Source organism: Petromyzon marinus, chromosome 32 (assembly GCF_048934315.1).
Source record: "Petromyzon marinus isolate PM22_M1 ecotype Great Lakes invasive population chromosome 32, UKy_Petmar_22M1.pri1.0, whole genome shotgun sequence".
Taxonomy (NCBI): Eukaryota; Metazoa; Chordata; class Hyperoartia; order Petromyzontiformes; family Petromyzontidae; genus Petromyzon; species Petromyzon marinus.
The window spans coordinates 11616047-11638506 of record NC_133698.1 but is presented as its reverse complement, the minus strand read 5'-3'; the positions used below and the strand labels follow the sequence as shown (position 1 = coordinate 11638506).

The following is a 22460-nucleotide window of genomic DNA, read 5'->3' as shown; positions in this document are numbered from 1 at the left end:
TATTTTACCTCGAAAATCCCTTGCGATGGAACATCTCGTTTGAAAAGAGGAGTGTCCATTTTGGGTGTTATATTTTTGTCAACAAAAAATATTTTGTTGCAATTTAAATGCGACGGCTCCTCAAAGACACTGCACGAAACGGCGATGCAGACGTGTTTTCATTGCTTGCTGCCAAGTTAATCAACCTCTGCGTGTTGTGGTACCCTTCGTGCGCGTGCCAGTGTGTGTTAGTTAACCCTTTGTTCATTCCAGCTTGATGTTTCTTTGCTTTTTTGTGTTTTTTTGTTGTTCCCATGCGCCGTTCAAAACCTCCAAAATGTACCAAAACCAACCCCCTCCTCCTACCACCACCAATCATCATGTGATCATGTGACCCATCACATGGTTTGCGTTGTCATGGTGATGGTGATGTCCTGGTGTCTGCATCGCTGCTAAACAGGAGGTAAAAAAAATAGAAAAAATAAAGACGTCAATGAATTAAATACTCGCCTATATATTTAAACACATTTAAAACTTAATTTAAAATGTTTTTTTTCATGTGCGCGGTTATGTTTAATATTTGTATATGCCTGTTAAACTATACTTTTATATTTTTTTTATTTAAAGCTTTCGTGACTGCAGTAATTCATATTCTTAGCTCTTTCGGTAAAGTCACGTTGAAGGGAAACAATAAAATAATAAAATATATTTCAAACAATTAAATAATAAAATATATTTTGCGGGTATATTTTATTATTTTATTGTTTACCTTCAACGTGACTTTACCGAAAGAGCTAAGCATATACTTTTATATCTTAAGCTGTTTTTTTTTCTTTGATGTTTCATTGAGGGCAGGTTTATATAATTTGCATATTATTAACATTATATAATATATTGCAATGCAGCTTAGCATTTAAATACATTCCCAAGATGCTACATGGCTTTATTATGCAAAACTCCATGTAAAATTGCTTTAATATAAATTGCTTTTAACGAAAAATAATTCCGTTATTTCTACAAGCAATGTCTTGTTTATATATATAGGACAAATGAATTAACTATAATTCCGTTGACTTGAATTTTATATTTTCCACCACCACATTTTTTAATCCTCATGCATTGAATATCGCCCGTTGGAAGTAATTTTTGTGTAAAAATACGAATTTTAAACATTTGTATTATTCACCCTAAGGATGAGTTTAGCCCCTATTCTTAATTAAATGAAGCAAATTCTGTTTTTTGCATGTTGCTCTGTAGACGAGGGTGACCAGACATTCTCCCGCGTCTGTTCTGAGTCTCTTTGAATCTTTGCCAGAATGACTCTTTAAGCAAAAAAAATGATATCATTGGTTTTAATTAATGACATTTCTTTCCACTCACTATATGCTTTGAAGTGTCATTAGATATTACAAGTATAACACACGATACCCCGCCCTCTCGCCACTAAAAAAAACACCCAACCCTCAATACTCCCTGCCATAGTTTTGGATAGCGTTGCAACCTCACTCTCTCAACGAATTCTGCCTTTGCTGTCGCAATTCCTCAGCACTTCCAAAATTTTACCGTGGAATTTTCCTACCCTTTCTGGATTGCACATTTCCCCTGGGCGGTGCCTTGCTTTAAAATAAAGTGTATATATTAAAAAAGAGATACTTATGGTTTTAATTTTTAGTTTAACGTTTGATGCACGGCAGTTTAATAATATGCCAAGCCTTGTTTAATTAAACTACAATAGCGGTGATAATTTGTGGATATTCCCAGTTGATGGGTTCCATTATGTTGAGTTATTATTGCTCATTTTTTCATTAAATTGTAAAGATATTTTCTAAATAACAGTGTTGCGTTTTTCCAGCTCCATTACCCGGCACCATTCAATTTATATTTTCAAGTTTACCAATCAGCATCTTATACATGCATTACCCTCAAACATTAAATGTGAGTGGCTGGTGCAAACAATGGTAAACGTTTAATAATTGAATGTTGCACGGGAATTGGATCTTGAGAATCCTTGATGCCAGGAATGTTCTGGGACAGTCTGTTTTTGATTCCGCTACGGCTTAATCTATCGGAAAAAAATGGATCATCCTGCGGCTATTGCCCATTAGGTACGTGTGAGATGGTGACAACAGCTTTGCAATGGAGCTGTGGATGATTCATTTTTTTTTGCCAGGGTGATTTTGATGTTGATCCAAACGTGAAGCAAGTTTTGCATTAACAACTAACTCTTAAATTTTGATTTAAAGCTTTCGTGACTGCAGGGATTCATATTCTTGGTTCTTTCGGTAATGTCAAGTAGAAGGGAAACAATAAAATAAGAAAAATTAAAACAATAAAATTATCACGACGTTTCGACTGCAACACAAGCAATCATCATCAGGTGTGAAAACCACAGCAAGAAAATTTGAAAAAAGTGGCAGGTTTTTTTTTACGTTAGGACCACGGAGAGCGATTTGGCAGTTAGTCAGATGGACGAGTCCATCTATGTTCGGAAAAGAGGAGGGGGAGACGAAAATAATGGATGCGGTCTGAAAGCCACCGTAAGCGTGAACAATCAATTAAGACCCAAAATGGTTTATCAAATCCTTCCAATGATTGCTAAGCCAGAATCCATCTTCTCGGTTGAAATTGTCTCTGTGCTTGTATATGTGGATAGCCTCCTGAACGAATCTCTCATGGTAGCCATATGGCTTGCATATAACCTCTGTCTTGGAGAAGTCAATGTCACGTGAGCCTACTGAATTATAACAGTGATCTGCCATGGCTGAGGTGTTGGTCCTACCATGTTTTAGGCCTGCTTTGTGTTCACGAATGCGGTGCGAGACATGTCGTTTGGTTTTTCCAATGTAACTACTACCACAGAGGCAACTTAGTTTGTAGACGCCAGGGTACTGTATGTCCGAAATCACACCTTTTACAGACGGAACCAGATCACGGATTTTATGTAATGTGTTGAATCGGACCTGGATCTTGTGTTTATTCAAGATTTTGGAGATCTTTTTTGTGATCCCCGCAATGTAGGGTAAAGTGATGGTTTTGAAAGACACCTCAAGAGGGTCCTTCTTCATGGTTTGAGTGATAGCTTTGTGGATTGTATAGTCGGAGTAACCATTAGCCTTAAGAGCTTGGTGTACGTGCTTGAGTTCACTGCCTATGTGTTCCTGGTTGGATATGCATTGGGCTCTATGGTGCAAAGTCTTGATGAAGGAATTATTCTGGGATGGATGGTGGTGGGAATCCGGTTACAGGTAAGCATCCGTATGGGTAGCTTTCCTGTAGACAGAGTGGCTCATTGAACCATCAGGTCTATTTTTTATTAGGACATCCAAAAAAGGTAGCTTGCCATCTTTTTCGACTTCCATGGTAAATCTGATGGCTGGGTGTATGGAATTAATGTGGTTGAGGAATTGGTCTAGAGCAGGCCGGCCATGTGGCCAGATGACAAAAATGTCATCCACATACCTCTTCCATAAGGTTGGGCACAGAATGGCAGTCTGGATGGCGTCAGTCTCAAAAAGAGACCTGATGGTTCAATGAGCCACTCTGTCTCCAAGAAAGCTACCCATACGGATGCTTACCTGAAACCGGATTCCCACCACCATCCATACCAAAAGAATTCCCTCATCAAGACTCTGCACCATAGAGCCCAATGCATATCCGACCAGGAACACATAGCCAGTGAACTCAAGCACGTACACCAAGCTCTTAAGGCTAATGGTTACTCCGACTATACAATCCACAAAGCTATCACTCAAACCATGAAGAAGGACCCTCTTGAGGTGTCTTTCAAAACCATCACTTTACCCTACATTGCGGGGATCACAAAAAAGATCTCCAAAATCTTGAATAAACACAAGATCCAGGTGCGATTCAACACATTACATAAAATCCGTGATCTGGTTCCGTCTGTAAAATATGTGATTCCGGACATACAGTGCCCTGGTGTCTACAAACTAAGTTGCCTCTGTGGTAGTAGTTGCATTGGAGAAACCAAACGACATCTCTCGGACCGCATTCGTGAACGCAAAAGCAGACCTTAAACACGGTAGGACCAACACCTCGGCCATGGCAGATCACTGTTATAATTCAGTAGGCTCACATGACATTGACTTTTTCAAGACAGAGGTTCTTTGCAAGCCATCTGGATACCATGAAAGATTCGTTCATCAGGCTATCCACATAGACAAACACAGAGACAATTTCAACTGAGAAGATGCATTCTGGCTTAGCAATCATTGGAAGGATTTGATCAACCATTTTGGGTCTTAATTGATTGTTTACACTTACGGTGGCTTTCAGACCGCATCCATTATATTCGTCTCCCCCCTCCTCTTTTCCGAACATAGATGGACTCGTCCATCTGAATAACTGCCAAATCGCTCCGTGGTGCTAACGTTAAAAAAATGCCACTTTTTTCAAATTTTCTTGCTGTGGTTTTCACACCTGATGATGATTGCTTGTCTTGCAGTCGATATGTCATTAGAATTTTATTGTTTTATATTTTTTTATTTCATTGTTTCCCTTCTACGTGACTTTACCGAAAGATCCAAGAATAACTAACTCTTACTTTTTTATCCTTCTGAATGTGTGAATACTTACAAATAAATTGACACGCAAGATATGAGGTGTGGATTAAACATGTATTTTTGTACAATTTTAAAAGTTTCTCAAAATTTAACGTAAGGATAATTTTCATCCGGCCGTGTCTTTAACCAAGAAAGCCTATCTTGAGTCTGAAGACTATTTCGATTCAGGAATTTCCTGCATTGGTATCTTTTGGCCAGTTTTATTCGTGAGTGTTTACTGGGTGGGGGAAAAATTGGGAGCGCCCAGAGAAAACCCAGGTACACGAGGGGATTGACACTCAACACATCCCAGTACAAAACCAAGCCCAACGTTGCCTATCTTCCAAGACACGAGCAGGCACATTGAGGACGATTTGGTCACGGAATGATTGAAGTCAACCTTATAGTAGTTGTCCACTGCTTCAATGAGCAGTTGATTGTGCTAACCTCCCAACTGCAGCCATGATAACCAATTTTTTATCCGAATAAACCACCCCTCATATACAACATTATTATTACTGTGATACACACAGTACATACAAATGATGCACTCGCACGAGTGTTGACACACACATACACACGCGCGCGTGTATCGTATGACGTGTGTCTATCCTACTCTACCGTCTGCAGGAGAGCCGAGCCCTCCCAAGGTGCACGGGAGTGTCGGCTCGACCGGGAATTCTTACGTGATTTCCTGGGTGTCGCAGGATGACGGGGGTTCCCCCATCCAGCACTACCTGGTCAAACATCGGCCGGTATGTATACATGTGTGTGTGTGTATATACATATAATTAGATATGTGGGGAACGGCAGTGTAGTGGCTAGCGTACTGAATTACGAGCCCAGCGAGTGGAGTTCTATTCTCTCACCCGGCCAACGTCAGCTACGCACATCTTAACTAGTCCAGGGCATCTCCTAGGTCGATCCAGCCTAAGATTTGTGTTTGGTGGGGTGTGAAAACGTCACTACTGGGGAGACAAAGGTGGCCAGGCATGGTGCTGGCCACTCACCCCCCTACTGCTTCGTGCCAGCCTTCACAGGTACTTGTGAGCAGCACTTGCCCCAACAGCTTGTTAAGGCTGTAGTGAGATCTTTGTGTTTGGGCACATGCATATGTGCTGGTATCGCATGTGTGGACCTGCCAACAACTGGCTATGGTGATGTCAAGATCACCCTCTGGGCAGTTGTAGGCAGTCTCCCTCAAGCAACAAAGAAGGACATATGAGCGCTACGGTGGAGAGATGTTAACTACCTTGCCTGGTATACAGGAGGTTGTGGGTTCGATCCCGACCCTGACGAAGCCTTATAATTGGAGTTTGCGTGTATTCCCCATGGTCACGTAGATTTTTATCTGGGTCCTCCGGTGTTTCCCTCCACATTTAGAATCAACATCACACGTTTAGAGTATTTGGCTGCTATACATTGCCACATGATAAGCCACTTCATTGGGCTATCACTTGCGGCTAGGTCGCTTCTGAAAAAGAGCTATTTCGGTCAGTGGGCCCTACCTGGTAAAACAAATAAAATATAGTTTAGTTTAATGAGCAGATCACCAGGCAGCTAAAACACAGCAAGGAGCGGCAGTTAGTGCACCTACCATTGATTTCAGTCATTTATCCATGTAATAATAATTAAAATGTATAATTCTCAGAGCACTTGGGCCTGTCTCATGACCTCCTGCCAATGAGCCTTTGGCACCTCTCGTGAACTGGCACAAAGCACCATGTGACTTCACCACCACCAAGTGGCACAATCACGGGCGGCTGTAACCTTTGATTCGAACCCATGGTCTCAGTTGTGCCGGCTCAGAACTCTGACCCATTATTTAGGCCAGAGGAATCCCATGAGCTACGAAGCTGTTTTTCACAGATGTCCAGCAGATGAACTGCTCGGCCACCCCTGCGTCTCACTTATTTTAACGATGGACTCGGAGTCACCCTATCAGATTAAAACCAAAAAAATTGTCCCATTGCTGATAGCTTGCGCACATTAAAGCTGACGCATCAGGCGGCAACGAAATCGCCCGCGCTCAGCAGCATGCTCGGTCGCCCGTCTCTCCATTGCGAATGTTCATTCACTGCACGAGGCCGAGTTGCCTTAGGGGAAGCCAACGGTATGGATGATGTGGAATTGCTCCAAGATAACCAGAATCCAGTCGGTGGAATAATCAATATACCTCCTCTCCTCGCATGTGCATACAAAAAAAGACAAAGATCTCCTCCAATTTGGTCATATTGAACTAAACTAACCAATTTTTTATTTTATCAGGTAAGGTCCACTGAGCTATATAGCTCTTTATCAGAAACGACCTGGCCACAAATGATAGCTCAACGAAGTGGCTTATGATGTGGAAATTTATCGCAGACAAATACTCTAGACGCACATTTCTAAATTGAGGAGGGAAAAACCTGAGGACCCGGAGAAAAATCCACGCGACCAGGGGGAGAGAGGCACGCAAACTACAAATATACGGCAGACGTCGGGGTCGGGATCGAACCCACGACCTCCCGCATGCCGGGCGAGGGAGATAACATCCGGTCAGGGTTAGCGTTCCGGAGTGACGGACGCCGGTTCTCGCAGGTGGACGGCAGCGCCGAGTGGCTGGAGCAGCGGGCCCCGTCCACCAGCAAGCACGCCATGCTATCGTCGCTCAAGTGGAACACGGAGTACGAGGTGCACGTCAGGGCCATCAACAAGGAGGGCGACTCCGACCCGGCCGAGCACCGGTTCACCACCCAACCCAAGCCGACCGCCAACGCAGGTACGGGCCACGCGTGGCGTAACGGGCGAGTCAGACCATCGTCCGCTGAGAGGGGGCGATGGGCTCGAGCGTGCCTGCATTCGCGGCTCGATAGCGGAAGCTCATGCATTGCCACGGCGCGCACATGAGGTTGAGGTTGCGCCAGTGAGACGCCCGTAGGTTAACGTTCCCACGCCGAGTGTTAGCAGCCTGGCCGTGGGCTTACGACCTGCTTTTCCCCCCCCACCCCCCCCCCCCCCCCCGCTGTAAATTGGACCCAATCTCCATTCAATGTGAAAAGCAAATCATGCATCATAAGTACTCCTGCTTTTGTTTCGTGAGTTTAAATTGCTGTGATTACACACGTTGAAATCCTCGGCATTACCAATTGAACGAATGTTTCGGGATATTTTTTTTTCTCCTTTCACAAAACGGTGTGTTCTAATGATCGGTATATTTCAATGTGCACTGTCGCGCTTAAAATCAAAGGGAGATCGGCAAAGCTGTTTAAATAAGGAGACAAAAAAGCTACGCAGCCAATTTATTTCACCTGCATTGAAAAGACGCGTATAGACGCATGTGCTGTGCACGCATGTGGCTATGTGTGTGCGTGTGGCTATGTGTGTGCGTGTGGCTATGTGTGTGCGTGTGGCTATGTGTGTGCGTGTGTGATAGTGCAGGCATTAGCCTTCTTAGATGCTCGCTAACATTACTTGTCCCAAAAGTATATTTAGGCTATACTGGGCGGGCGGGGGGGGGGGGTCTTTGTGTGTGTATATACACGTGCTACGAAACCTTGTTTATTCACACTAATTATAATCCAGGAATGTTCTGAAATGCAGGCAATTGAACACAATGTCCCCTCTGCCTGCAAATGCATTGAACAATATCTGCACAAGGACAGTCACATGATTGTGGAAATAATGATGACCACGTTTAATAAGATAGCTCAGAGGAATGGTAATGAGACACAACTCATCATTAATTACTGAATGTGCATCCAAGAAGACTCAAAAAGACATTTTGAGAAATTAATAACATGAATGTTTATTTCATTTCAGTGGTCTTTTTTTCCAAATGTTATTCCGAACGTGCTATTGGCATAATGGTATGAGACAAAGACTCCATTGGCATCACCACCCGGTGTGTTAGAGAATGGCCTGCAGAAGGAGATGTAACTGAACTATTTCTTGACATCCCTTCATGCACCAGGAGGTCACACTTTCCTGCATACCCTGCTACTGAAAAATGTTGGTTGTATGGAAGTCAAAACATCTTCTTTGGTTCTTTCGGTACAGTCACGTAGAATGAGAATAAAATAATAAATTGATCAAATAAAATAACACAATAAAATTCTCACGACGTTTCGGCCACAGCACAAGCGGCCTTCATCAGGTGAAGGGACGAGACTGTCTGGAGGACAGCGCTGGAGCGAACACAGCCAAGCTTAAAGGTCGCGGTCTGGGCTTGGCTGTGTTCACTCCAGCGCTGTCCTCCAGACAGTCTCGTCCCTTCACCTGATGAAGGCCGCTTATGTTGTGGCCGAAACGTCGTGAGAATTTTATTGTGTTATTTTATTTTATCAATTTATTATTTTATTCTCATTCTACGTGACTTTACCGAAAGAACGAAAGAAGATGAATCCTTGCAGTCACGAAAGCTTTAAATCGAAATCATAATATAATTAAATACTTGGAAAATTCACAGAGATGGAATTTGGCCAAATTATTGTTTGATATGAGGTTTTTGTTATTATTGTGCAGTGATTGGTTACCGGTCTGAGACTATTAACTAGCAACAACTGAAAACCCAGTGTAATCATGGGTTGCTGAAACCAGAATTTGAAACTAGGTTCTCACAGGACCTGTCTCAGCGCCCTGACCCCTAAGTTACACGGTCACCTCGAAATAATATATTAGATTTGTATATAACGTTGAGAAACGTTATATACGTATATAAAGTTGGTGATATTGCACTCATTGGAGTAAAATTGGTGAAATTTCACTCATTTGAGTATAGGGGCAATGCTCATCTGCCCTTTACAGCCCTAAGTCAATGGTGGAAATTCCACATTCCCATGGCACGGGTAAGCCTATCCATAGTACAACCGCTATTGACTTCCCACCAAGTGGCACGCACATTACACCCCCCCCCCTCCTCCCAAGCTGAACATCCTAGACTGTGATTGGGAACTCGCAACCTTCCATATAGTGAAGCCGCTTGTTCCAACCACCTTTTGTCTTTTTTTAAGTAAAAAAAGACAAAAGGAATAACAATGGAGCCTGTATGTAATCAGAATACCCAGCGCATAACACCCATTGATTCCCCCCCCACCCTACCTTGCATGAGTGGATAATTGACGAGCGGATAAACAAGGTTTCCCGTGTATACTTAGAACAGCCGGCTTCCCGTGCTGCCTTTCCAATGCTGATTAGGCAGCTGATTATGCCGGAACATGGGGTCCAAGTGTCTCTTGAGGCCACATCTGTCGTGCAAAATTTGGACACTCGTGCCGTGGGTGCCGGTGCTCGTGGGTGATGGTCGCGCCATCTGGAGCTCTACCATGGCACCTGTACCCTGCAATTGCAATCCTCTAATCAGTTTCAGTGAATAAAACAAAACTGTTTCCCAGAATTTGTACACGTCGCTCTATGTGTGCTTCGGACACTTTTTCTGTTAAGTGTATTGCCTGCAGTGCTTATACGAACGCATTAGAATGTATGTGTTTATTATGTACGCACATACATACACACATGGGTAGATACAAATACGCATACATATATACAACACGCATGCATATACACATGCATATATATGATCGTATATGGTGGTAACAATCAGAAAATCGTGAACATAATTATAACTTGCACTGCCTTTATGTTGTGCATTTTTTTAAATTAAATATATCAAAATAACTTTTTTTCTCTCTATATGTATGTCCTTTTTACGTGTTGGGCTACAGTCTAAAATTAGACATCTAATTAAAAAAAAACAATCTTGATTACTATTCTGTCAGTGAACTATAATACCACCCTCGCACATCGAACACATCATGCATGCATAATCACATGCGCACATGTGTATATATGCATACACAGCAATGTGTATTGTGCTCTCATGGCTCTGTATATGAACCTTTCATATATTTACATATTCGTCTATTTACATATCCATGTATTTACATATTCATGTATTTACGTGTGTATGTACATACACGCACCCACATCTAATAGTACTGTTGGAATACCGTAGACGGTATTAGCTCCCTCGGCACTGGGTTAGATTCTTGGCCAAGGTGGTGCGTTTGAAACCGGCGGACAAGCCACGTCATCCACCGTTGTTTCCGCCTCCCTCGGCAGTAGAACAAAAAATTGAGAAGCGCGTGATGGTTTGCGGTGGGGTATAATGGTGGGTTACCCAACAGCTGCTATTCTAATCCGTGAGTCCAATTGGGGAAACATGTCCTTCAGGAGGAGGACTCAATTCTCTCGGCGTCGTCCGATCGCCGCGTACGCAGCTCACCCAGACCGGGGTGAGCACTCGCGCTGCGAGCCGGCGGCATCATTGGCCATTGGCGATCGTCCGCTCTCGTGCGGCAAAAAGTGCTCTCGACCTGATCACGAACACGTTCAGTCGCTCCCAAGCGGAGTCAGCGGTAGGGGTGGATCGATTGAACCGTTTGTTGATTGGGATCCAAGCCCGGCCGCCCTTGCCCACTGCGTTACCCCGAGAGAAACGTGAACAGGTAGCTGCTTTGTTTTGTTCCACTCCCCGTACTCCTGGCCGCATAAGGCGTTTTATTTAGATCCGTGCCTTATTAAATGTTTTAACCTTCTCTCTTAAAAAAAAATACATCTTTACAAATGCATTTTGTCTCTCTGAAATACCCATTTGTTTTCATAGTGTGTTCTGTGCAAATTCAACTGTCTATTTTTTTCATTTAAAGCATTTACTTACAATATTTCTGTTTTTCCTTTTCTCTTTTTCTCGTTTTATTTTCCCCCCCTCTCTCTCTCTCTCGTTCCCTTTCCCCTCGACCAACCCCCGTTGACCGCTTCACCGCAAATCTCCGTTTTGCCTAACACTACCCATCCCATTAACACGGCAACAACTCTGCGGCGGTCGCGACAACCCCGCCAAACGGACATGCTGCGCACGTGGCATTTCTTTCATCCCACCTCACTCCCTCCCCCCCTCCCCCGCTCCCCCCGTTTGCGTTTCTCTTTTTGTTGAACTCGTGCACAACGCGCACGCGCGCAACACGCATGCGGCTGTCACGTTCACACTCGCGGCATGGCGACGAATGAATTGCACCACGAATGCAGACTTGCCGGGCTCGTTCGCTCCGATTCAGCCGGCAATTTTGCTCACTTTGCTAATGGCTGCCTTCACTGCCATGCTTACCGCTGCCTAGCCAGGGACAAAAGAAAAATCATCAACACCTAGCAACGATGTCACTTTCTTTATAATGTTTTTGCTATGGTGGTAATTAATATTTCATTTTGTTGTTGTTGCTATTACTGTTCTCGTTATTAATAAAGATTTGTATTTAATAGATATACCATTATCTGCATTAGATAGTAGCAGTAATAATAATTACACAGTGTAAAATTCCACGTGGAATATTTTGAGTTTGCATGCAAATCAATACACTTCACCGCCAACGAATTGTAACATAATAATGATGACTATTCAATAGTTTGAAAAAGGATTTTTGATTTTCCACAGGCTACTTTTTAACTTAATTTCCCGACATGTGGCGGGATATTTTTTGCGGCATTTGTCACATTTCGGCAAATAAATCTCGGCAGATGTCTCAAGCGGTGACGCCATGTGAGTTCGAACGACGTTGGGCTTTCAAGAGCCCTTTACCTCGGCGTCTGCCTCGTAAGCACGTCAGTGTGAACATTGGGATTCCAGAATGATAAACAAATGCATAAATCAATTCGAAGGTTTGCTCGATCAAATTAATTGGGCTCTCAGTGCATGCGACGCCAGTTTAATGCCGACTAACATACAATGTAACGTTAAATGTATGCATTCCCTGCTCCTCGATTACATGCACAATTATTCACACTGCGGAATTTTTTGTGCCCATTGCGCAATACTAATTGCGCACATTTTGTCACGGGGCGCCTCTTTTCTGTTTTGCTGCAAAAAGTTCTGCCCAGCTAAATTTGTTTTGCCCGCCCCCGCCCGCCCCCCCCCGTGAGAGTTTTACAGCTTCAGTCTTTAACCCCTGACTTCCCCTTACGACCCTGCGGAATGGCTAGCTGTTGCGCATGTCCCATCTAATCCCTATCTCCTTTCCGTGAGGTCTGTCCGTCTGTTGGTCTGTCTGTGTCTGTTGTAGCCACCAAGGCTAGGTGTGCCAAGCCTTCCTCTGTCCCGGCGACGTCTTTGGGTAAAACGCGGCGATCTTTTGATAAAAATGGAGGGTTTGATGGTCATTTTTTTTTGTGGGGGGGGGGGGGGGGGGGGCTGGAGAGAGTTTTTCACGGCAGGCAAGTGCGCACGTGCCAGTGCTGTGTTCACCTCTGCAAGATGTCGCTACCCCCCCCTCCTACCCCCCCGGTCACGCTGGTGGTGATGCTGATGGTTTTGTTGCGTCAAAACACACGGTGACTGACACCACTGCGTTTCCAAGCGTGCAAATAAGAGTCTGGTTTTTACATTTTACCCAAAAGTATTGCTCATGATGCGGAATTGTTTTCTTCTCTAACCCAATTCACATACTTAAAAAAAAAGACTCGCACATTGTTCCATTGTCTTTGTAAGCAGTCATGTATTACCACTTTACTTCCCCTTGATTTTAAACAGAGCGTGTACTTGTAATCTCCACTGCATGTCCATCTTGGTGATATTTCAGTGATGTACACCACACGTGCTGAGTACATGAAAACTGTGCATAATATTTGTGTATTTTCACCTTTAATATATAGCGATCAATTGATTCACAAGTTTTGGCTTGTTTATGACCCTGAGCAGCAGTCTGGTATTCCGTTTGGCAACTACGCAGCACAGTGTGATACTATAATACCGGTCCTATGCTGATTACTGCGTGCGGCCAAGTCAAAAATAAATAATACACTGGAAATATTTTCATTATCTCTTAAATCTTATTTCTCTGTCTTATGCTCCAATGGACACGAAATCCATAAAGTAGACATGAACAATGTAATATTCAGAATACAGCGTATGTATTTATCAATAATGATTAAAAGAGATGTCGCTGTCTGTGCGGCTCCACTTGACCTCAGACATTGGCTGTGTAAGAGGGAATACCCCGCTCGCTATAAAGTGCTCTCGTGCTGTGTATCCTGAGCTCTTGCGTCCTTTTCAGGTTAAATGACCAATTTGATGAGTGGTGCATCATGCATAGTTGCGTGATTGTGTGGGAGTTGGTTATTGACTGGCATTGTTATATCTCTAACAAAGATAACAAATCTCCTACACAGTAATTGTCACGTGCTCAGACCAACATCCTTCGTTATTTTCATTTACATCCCCACCTTTCAACAACATATAAATTCAGTGTGTCGAATGTAATCCTATTCATACGCCCGATAGATTATATTACTATTAATGCCATTGTTATCAAGTAACATAGCAGTGTAAATATGAGTATGCTGTGAGAGATTTTTTTTCTTAACATGAATATTATTTGCTGTAGATACATGGTTAAACTCCCCCCACCCTCAAAAAAATAATTCGAATTAAAATGACTTTGCAATATCCACACTTTGTAATGCTTTTCCGGCCTAATAGCAGGGATAACGTCTTTGAACATTAAAGCGATAACTGTCATTTTGTCACACGGCCCTTCTCAGTCTGAACATAAACAGGCGAAGTACTCTTTTTACTATGCAACTTTATGTTTTTGCTCACAAGCCCCTTTCCTCGTACTATTGAGCATTTGCTGAACTGGACAGAGTGGTGATGCGGCAAATTAGCAAAGGACTCGCCTCCCATTCCCAGCGGTGGCTAACGTCAGCGGCGAGTAAAATCTGTGGACCAGTCCTTTGGCTCCCATCTTCATAACCCCCCCCCCCACTGAACAGCAAACAATCCTCATGGCCAATTGCAACATGGGGACACCTCCATCCGGCAGTGTTAATTGACAAAAGGGCTGCGAACGAAAACGTGCATTGAAGGGCAGCATTGCACAGAGAAATGGATTGTGATCGGCAAAAATAATTATGGCCATCCATCGGTTACCCTAAGGAAAGCTAAGCGGACCGAATGCTTGCAGTTAACGAAAACGCGGCGCTAGGCTCGTTCGCTCAAGCGTGTCAACTACTCAGCGTCGTTGGGCAGTGTCTGATAAAGGCGACCTTTATTTTATTCACAACTTTATGTCTTCAACCATCCTATGTGCACACGTGCACACTTCTTTGGCACTAATTTCCGGCGTCAAAAAATTGACGACATGCCGCGTTGTCATCGATTCACCGTGCTTGGTCTAGAAAGAGAAATTAATGACCACGTTTTGTTTATTCGGTAGTCACAGTTATGGAACCGTGCTTTTGTGGACACGTTGCGAGCATCGTTAGTGCATGCAGATGGAACAGTGAATGAAGGCAACAAAGGTTTGAAGCTGGATTCTCAGGCTCGTTTTCTTTTGAGAGTACCGCTCTGGTAGGTGTTGATGCTATGCACCCGAGGACCGTTTGTATATTAGGAATATGAAGTCCTGCTGCCAAACTACAAGTTCCAGTGCACGCCTCCGGTGACCATGCACCCTCAAAACGTGAGAAGGGTGTCATTCATTATCGCTTAAGATCACACCCGTTTTCCCTGATTGTGACAATAAGTTTGAACGCTGCTAATATTGTCTATCGCCTAGCACGTGTTTGAAAGGATGTCCACTGCTCCATTTTTTTTTGCCAGCGGTCATTCGCAAGAATCCAGATTCAAACTGCCTTGATTAAGGCCGCGCACTAACGTTCAATGTGAAAGGCATCAGTTTGCATCATTAAAACGTAATTTGAAACGGTTTGTTATGCCGTGTCAACATTTGCCTTCCGTACGAATGAATTCAAGGAACGTGACGTTAATGGATACCCATGTTCAAGAAAGTATTAGTAGAGTGACGAGAGAACGATGATCACTTTTATCAATGATATTGGACTCGTAAAAAAGAGTTGGCAGTGTTCAGTTGAGTAGAATTTACACACCAAATACGGTAACTATTTAGGTTTTTTTTCTGCTTCTTTGGTTCAAGCCTCAGAGAGCCCTAATTGCAAGTCAATCATGCCTGCACTGAGAGGTTTTAGATCGAAGGCAGTTCCGCTGCTATTGGTGTGTATATATATTGAGAGTATAAATATAAGTGAGATCTGCTGTGTGGGGCATATGCATTTGGTACCTTCCATTCTGTGCTCAATAAACAAAACACGAACGAACAACCACACGTCGTCTTTTCTGCTTTGCATTTTTAGGTTCCCATTTTACAGCTGCCTCGGTGAAACAAAGACAAAATACGAGCGACCTTATAGATGTGTTTTTTCCCGAGTGTGATTTTTTTTATGATGATGATTATGACGATGATGAAGCCGTTGCAAGTTAAAAAAAAATCCATGCAATTTGAATGCCATTAGTGACTATTTGCATAAGTCTTAAGAGTGCTGTCAAATGCATGGCTAACACCATTTGCCCTTGCGTTTAATTATTTTCCCCGGGATGAGATATTAAGGTTACATATTTAAAATTAATGGCGTTTGCACAAGAGTACGTGGGCTGTGTTTCTCATTTTTCCACATTTATCACCCCGCGCGCACACATAACGTGTGACTCAAACTTAGACATTCTGGCCAAGATTTGCTGGGAGTTAAAATTTTCCACAATCGAGTTTTAATTGGATGGGATAGGCAGGAGGAACGCCATTTTACAGGGAATTACCAGCACGCTGCTGTTTATGTTGATAGCACTCTGCTGCACACAAGTCTGTTTGGCTGCCCGCTTACTTCCTCCCGGTGTGTCATAAACTCCGCGATTTCGGTGTATTTGTAAAATGTGCTCTCACACACTTTATTATACTTTGGCATGTGATTATTATTTCTACACGCTAGCCCTGTTCAAGCTCGCCACGGTGGCGAGATGTTAACTCCCTCGCCTGGTATGCAGGAGGTCGTGGATTCGATCCCAACCCTGACCCCTGTATATTTTGAGTTTGCGTGTCTCTCTCCCTGTGGTTGCGTGGATTTTTGTCGGGCTCCTCCGGTTCCCCTCCAAATTTAGAATCAACATCACACGTTTAGAGTATTTGGCTGCTATACATTTCCCCGTGATAAGCCACTTCGTTGAGATATCATTTGTGGCCAGGTCGCTTCTGGAAAATAGCTGTATAGCTCAGTGGGCTTTACCTGGTACAAATAGTCAATAGCAATAGTTTAATTAACACGTAGGCTTTCGCGAACATCCAGCATCATCGGGCAAATTGTCCGATGATGCTGGATGTAATTACCAGCGAAACGTCGTACTCACAATTTTTAAATGTTGCGGATTCACTCTTCAACACACCGGTGGGCTAAAGTAGTGAACTATTTTGTCTTTTGTCAACGTGACACTTTTTTACTGATTGGCCGTGTCGGGTGGTGGAGGGTTACGACACATTCAGAAATAACGCGATATAACCCAAAAACGTTTATTATGAATAGTTTAATTATTTACATTTTAATTTAAGCGTGTAAGGCAGAAAGCTCACCAAAAAAAACTTGCCTCTGGTGCAAAAATGGAAGCTGCGTTTCATGACACAGCTTGGCGTCCCGTTGGCAAGGAAAAACGCTTGTACATTTTCTTTTCTCTCATCTATTAGTCATGATTGTAAAAAAAAAAACTGTTTCTGCATGCTTTCATGGTTAATTTTGTTTGTTAAGTTGATCTGACAAGAGCTAATAAATGTTGCTGGGGACGAGTTAGAGAGACGAAAATGAATTAAACTAGCACGGTTAGCGGAAGGAGTTTTAACTTGGGGGGGTGGGGGACGAGGAAAGGGCGTGAGGGAGGGATCCCGTTCCTCTAAGTGATCGGCGCCCAACGGAGGTAGCTGAACTCCGTTTTCGAAGCGGCACTTAATCTGCCTTATTATCGGTAGCGATGCAGCGCCCCGGATACACAACTTCATTTTCCAGCCGCACCGTACGTGCACGCCTGCTTGAGTGCCACGGAGAGAAACGAATCTCATTCCGAGCGTGCAATTCATCACGAGTGGCGTTTGTCCTCGTTTTGATAAATAAATGTGAAGTTTATGCTGTTGCTGGAGGGCTTCGAGGAGAAAGCGGGGGTGGATATGCAAGGGTTTTGGTGGATGGGGAGGGTTGGCGGAGGGTGTGTGGGTTTGACATGCAGAGAGGTATGACGGAGACGGGATAGCAAACTGCCTTAGCTCTCGGGGTGTTGGGGGAAACGGGCGGGTGAGATTGTAGGGTGCGGCTGAGAATTTAATAACGAGAAGCCTGCATAGTGGGAGCGTGTGTGCCAGTTCCCTTGAGAACTCATTTCTTAAGAACTGCCTCTTTGTGTTTTCGTTTCTTGTCCCTCCCTCGCACCTCCGATTACCACTGTCGGCTACGTACTGTGCGAAAGAAATTCAACATAAATACATTAAAACATTTTTTTTATTTACGTTGAACTTGTTTCGAACCTTCCGTACCCAACCATGATGAACACCCGACCCAGTCGACAGGTGACTCTGACCATCGCGTGTGCACGCTACCCTCAGAGAGGGCGCGTCGCAGCGTTAATGTTGCATTCCGGACGCTGTCTGAGCTACGTGGGGAGGTTTTTTTATTTCCGGTTTTGTTTAAATGCATAGAGTGCACTGCAGCTAACTTGGTAAATTAGCAGTGGCTCACTGCAAATTGCTGTGGAATTGAAAATATAAATTTTCAAACTTGTACGAGTGTACGTGACGTGCAACATTGTTGTTTCAGAAATTATTACTCCAATATAGAGCGAAGCAGCGAATTCAGGTTACAATAAGGATGCACTGCAATTTACCGTATTTGTTTATGGGCTAATTTTATATAGATTTCTGTAAACATTTTGGCAAATGTGCAACAAACTTTAGACTTCACTGAGTTACAAAACTACTGCATACCAGTCCCGGGTCCGTTGCATTCAAAAGTTGCAAATTAAAAAATTCTCACCATCATAGCCTTTTGGAACAGTTTTGTCTTTTTTGGGGTGGAGGGTGAATCGAATTTACACGTCGAGGAAACCACTACGTGTCGAAAACCAATCCTATACTTTTATTTTAGCAGTTGGCTCATCGTAACATCGGTCTCATTAAAACCCCCCCGCAACATTCACGTGGGTCGAAACTTTCACGCCGTACAACGCAGCGGTGTGCGCTCCTTTTGGCTTGGCAGTGCCCTCGCCCTGGAGCCACGATGAGAACCCTCCTCACCCACCTCATCCTCGCCCGTGTGCCGCTCCCCCCTCCGCTTCCGGGACAGGCGATGACGGCGACTCGGGCATCCTCCGGGCCGCCGGCGGGATGGGCACGGGCGCCATCATCGGCATCGTCATTGTCATCTTCCTCATCTTGCTCGTGGCCATCGATGTCACCTGCTACTTCCTGAAGAAGTGCGGCCTCCTCATGTGCATCACGGTCAGCTTGTGCGGCAAGGCTGGGCCTTCCGGGAAGGGGGCAGCCGACCCGGAGCAGGGCAAGGCTTCCTACTCGTGAGTATACATCTCTGTGGGTGTGTTTGCCTGTATGTATTTGGGGGGAGTGGTAGTGTAGCGGCTAGCGCGCTGCGCTACGAACTCGGCGACATGGTGTTCGATTCTTGCTCATGGTCAACACTAGTGACGAATATCTTAACCGGTCCTGGGCCTCCCCTAGGTCAATTCGGCCTCAAATTAGTACCTGGTGCAGTGTGTTAACATCGCCACTGGGGATACAAAGGCGGTCGGGCGTGGTGTTGGCCACCCACCCCCTCGTGTGCCGTGCCAGCCTTCAAAGGTGCTCACTAACAGCACTTGTCCCAACAGTCTGTTAAGGCTATGTAAGCGATCTTTGTTTGTGTGTATATGGGCAAAAATGGGCAGCGTTGGGTAATGTATAGCGCACTGCGTTGCAAACTACCACCCATCCGTAGGTCAAATCACCTTTAAGCGAGTGCTTGGCATGGTGTGTGAACATCACCATGGGGGAGGCAAAGACGACCGGGCGTGGTATAGACCACACCATCTGCCCACTCACCGCACTGGGTATATCGTCTTTGTCTAGGCCAGACATGGGCAAAGTACGGCCCCCGGGCCGGCTTTTTAATCCGGCCCGCCGAACTTGTCCAAATATTACTATTAAATTAAATTAAATTTTCCCCTTCTCCTGTAATGCCCCCATTTCCCCATTAGTTGGCGCACTTTGACCGGGAGTTACGACATGTTTTTGTATTGTTCATGTTCGTGCAATTTGTTAAATTTCCTTGCAAATAAATGCTTTGCTACCTGTTAAAGGCCAAATCCTTTCATGTAATGATTTTTACATGTCATTTATATAAGTTTACACAAACACTCCATCCATCTGTTCCTGGCCCGGCCCCTCTGTCAAATTTAAGAACCCTTTTGTGGCCCGCGAGTAAAAAAAAATGCCCACCCCTGGCCTAGATGGACAGAGGCCGGATTAAAAATGTAAATGTCGACAGACGTTCGTCGCTCCAGTACGGCCATCGCGTGCGTGCGGCGCGTCCGCTCGTAGCGTTTCCTTTTTCTCGGCCGCTCGCGGGTCCGCTCGCCGACGCCACTGAGACCTCCGTCGCTCGTTGCCGTTTGTCCGAGGCAGGAAGGAGGAGTCGAAGGAGCCGATCGTGGAGGTGAAGACGGAGGAGGAGGCGACGGCCAACCACGAGGATGGCGGCCCGGCGAGCGAGCCCACCGAGACCACGCCGCTGACGCAGCCCGAGTATGTCCCTGTCGGTCGCATCGTTGCAAACCGCGACCGTCACCGCTCGCTGCCTCTGCTGCATCTGTCCTTGCGCTGTAACACCGTTCGGCTCAGGCCGCGGCTCCGGCTTTGGCTCGGGCTCAAGCGAGCAAAGCCAAAAGCCGTGCTCAACTTGAGCCGCCTCTGAACATGCTCCCGAGTCATGCTCGGGATGTACGTGCGTTTGTACGTTCGTGTGTTGAACTTCTTTCGCGCACGTACGTAGCCAACAGTGCTAATCGGAGGTGCGGAGTGGGGATGAGAAAGACAACAAACTGAACTCAAATAAAAGATTTCCCGTGACGCTGAGGGCCTGAGCCCAAGGCATGGCTGAGCCACTCGTATACCTTTATAAGCGACTGAGCTGCACGAGCTTGAGATGAGATGTGTTCGTGGCCAAGCCAGAGCCGAGCCACAACTAAAGCTCACAGTGTTGAGATTGACAACGTCCAGGAGGGGCGGCTGGTGCCTTGTAGGTCACCCCGCTGAGTCGTTTGTTGTCCTTCCCCCGCATCTCCAATTAGCACGGTTGACTACGTACGGTGCGAAAAAAGTTCTACATACAGATGCCGCTGAGAAATCTGGGTTAGGATCTGGCTATTAACGCAGACTCTAGTCGTAGAGGGGGTTGACGGTGTGAGTCTGATCACTTGATTTGACCGAAATCAATGTACGAGGCGTCTGATTGATTTGGGACAAATAATCTCTTGCAGGAAAATTTAAGGTGTGCCCCCTTAGCATAGGTAAATGAGTGTTCTGTTCAGAAGACGATGATTGGTGTCGATGAACACATCGACACGGTGGATTTCACAAAGTAGTTCCGGTGGCATCTCGCGTGCCCTTTGTGCTGACACAAGGTGATGCACCGCTAGCTGCAGAGCTCCGAATGGACATTTTCTTCACCCACATGACACGATGCCAATAACACATTTTTTTATAAAAAAAAAAATTGGGGGAGGGGGGGGGGTGAGAGGATCTAACTGTTTGAGTAAATTACAGCAGTTAGAGCTCATGCCACGTTGTCGGCCTCTCCACCTTGTAACGCCATACCCCCTCCATGTGCTGACTCTTTACCAACCTTTAAGCGCCTTCTCAAAAATACAATCTCTTCAGTTGACTTTTACTGAGCGGATCTCAGAGCTGGGCTCGCCCGTGCCTCAGGGTCTCTGCCTTCGGGCAAGTGGAAATTGTGCTCGTTACAAATTAGCATCGTAGTTATTAATACAGCCATCTACTTATTGTTATATGGAGCTGGAATCTTTAACACGGCTATCACGTTCACTTTAAATAACCTCCGAACCAAGCCGGGTTTTTTTGGACCAAGAGATTTGTTTATGATCCCTGGCAAGAAACGGCTCACGTCATTATGCATTTAATACGATAAAGTATATGACGGTGAGGTGTTTTTTTTATGTGAAAACATAAAATGTAACAATTAAATCACCAGGCTTCGTGGCACTATTAAACCAAGCAAAACACTCGGCTTTAGAAACGATTTTTTTTTTATTTGAATGTCACCACCGTCTTTCAGCGCATGTTGCCAGATGGGAAACGTTAGTTTATTGTGTGTTGACAATTCCACACTGGAAATTTTTCTTCACGTTGGCGACAGAACGGCTTGCGCAATGTGCACTTAAAGTGACATTTTACGGAAACCAATTTGGATGTAGCTCTGAGATGCTCGAGAACCAGTTGTGAAGCAATTAGACCACAAATATGTCTGTACGGTGTGGTGCGTGTGCGTGTTGAGCTAACGGCACTTGCCCCAACAATCTGTTAAGGCTATATCGGGGGATCTTTGTCTTTGTGTGTGCCAAATATGTTATTGCAGGGAAGCGCGCACAAAACATACAATATTTCATCATTCTCTTATAAACACAATGTCACACTGCATATTATGCCGAGTTTCCGGGCATTTGTCTCATGCAGGCTAATTGCATTTTATCTTTTTATTTGCCATGTGTCAGTTCGTTATCACCACCATCACCATCGTCACACAATCGCGACACCAGCAGATGCCATTCCTGGAAACGGTGGCTGTGCTCTTTAACAAACAAAATAATCAAATACTTTCTCCCAAGAGAAAGGGTTACTCGTTTTATCATGAATTTTAACCAAATCTGTGATGTCCTTTAAAAAAGTCAATGAAGCTGTTGCAAATAATTACTTTTTAAAGACAAGTGAATGTGTGGTTTTCTCTCTCTCTAACATAGCATTTTCTGAGATCATTCTCTTACCAAATTAA

At 44.5% G+C, this 22460-nt stretch overlaps 1 protein-coding gene across 4 annotated transcripts in view; it reads left to right on the top strand.

Annotated features, from left to right (window-relative positions):
- The window catches only part of NCAM1 (neural cell adhesion molecule 1), a 216082-nt gene that overhangs the window by 182265 nt on the left and 11357 nt on the right, over positions 1 to 22460 (top strand). For 2 of the 4 annotated variants that reach the window (XM_076071289.1, XM_076071290.1), the window contains 4 exons: positions 5170 to 5296; positions 7122 to 7302; positions 18741 to 18969; positions 20075 to 20194. In XM_076071289.1, coding sequence (XP_075927404.1) covers positions 5170 to 5296; positions 7122 to 7302; positions 18741 to 18969; positions 20075 to 20194 — 657 coding nt within the window. The remainder of the gene's footprint in view (positions 1 to 5169; positions 5297 to 7121; positions 7303 to 18740; positions 18970 to 20074; positions 20195 to 22460) is intronic. The other 2 variants (XM_032964618.2, XM_076071288.1) reach the window with 1 other exon arrangement.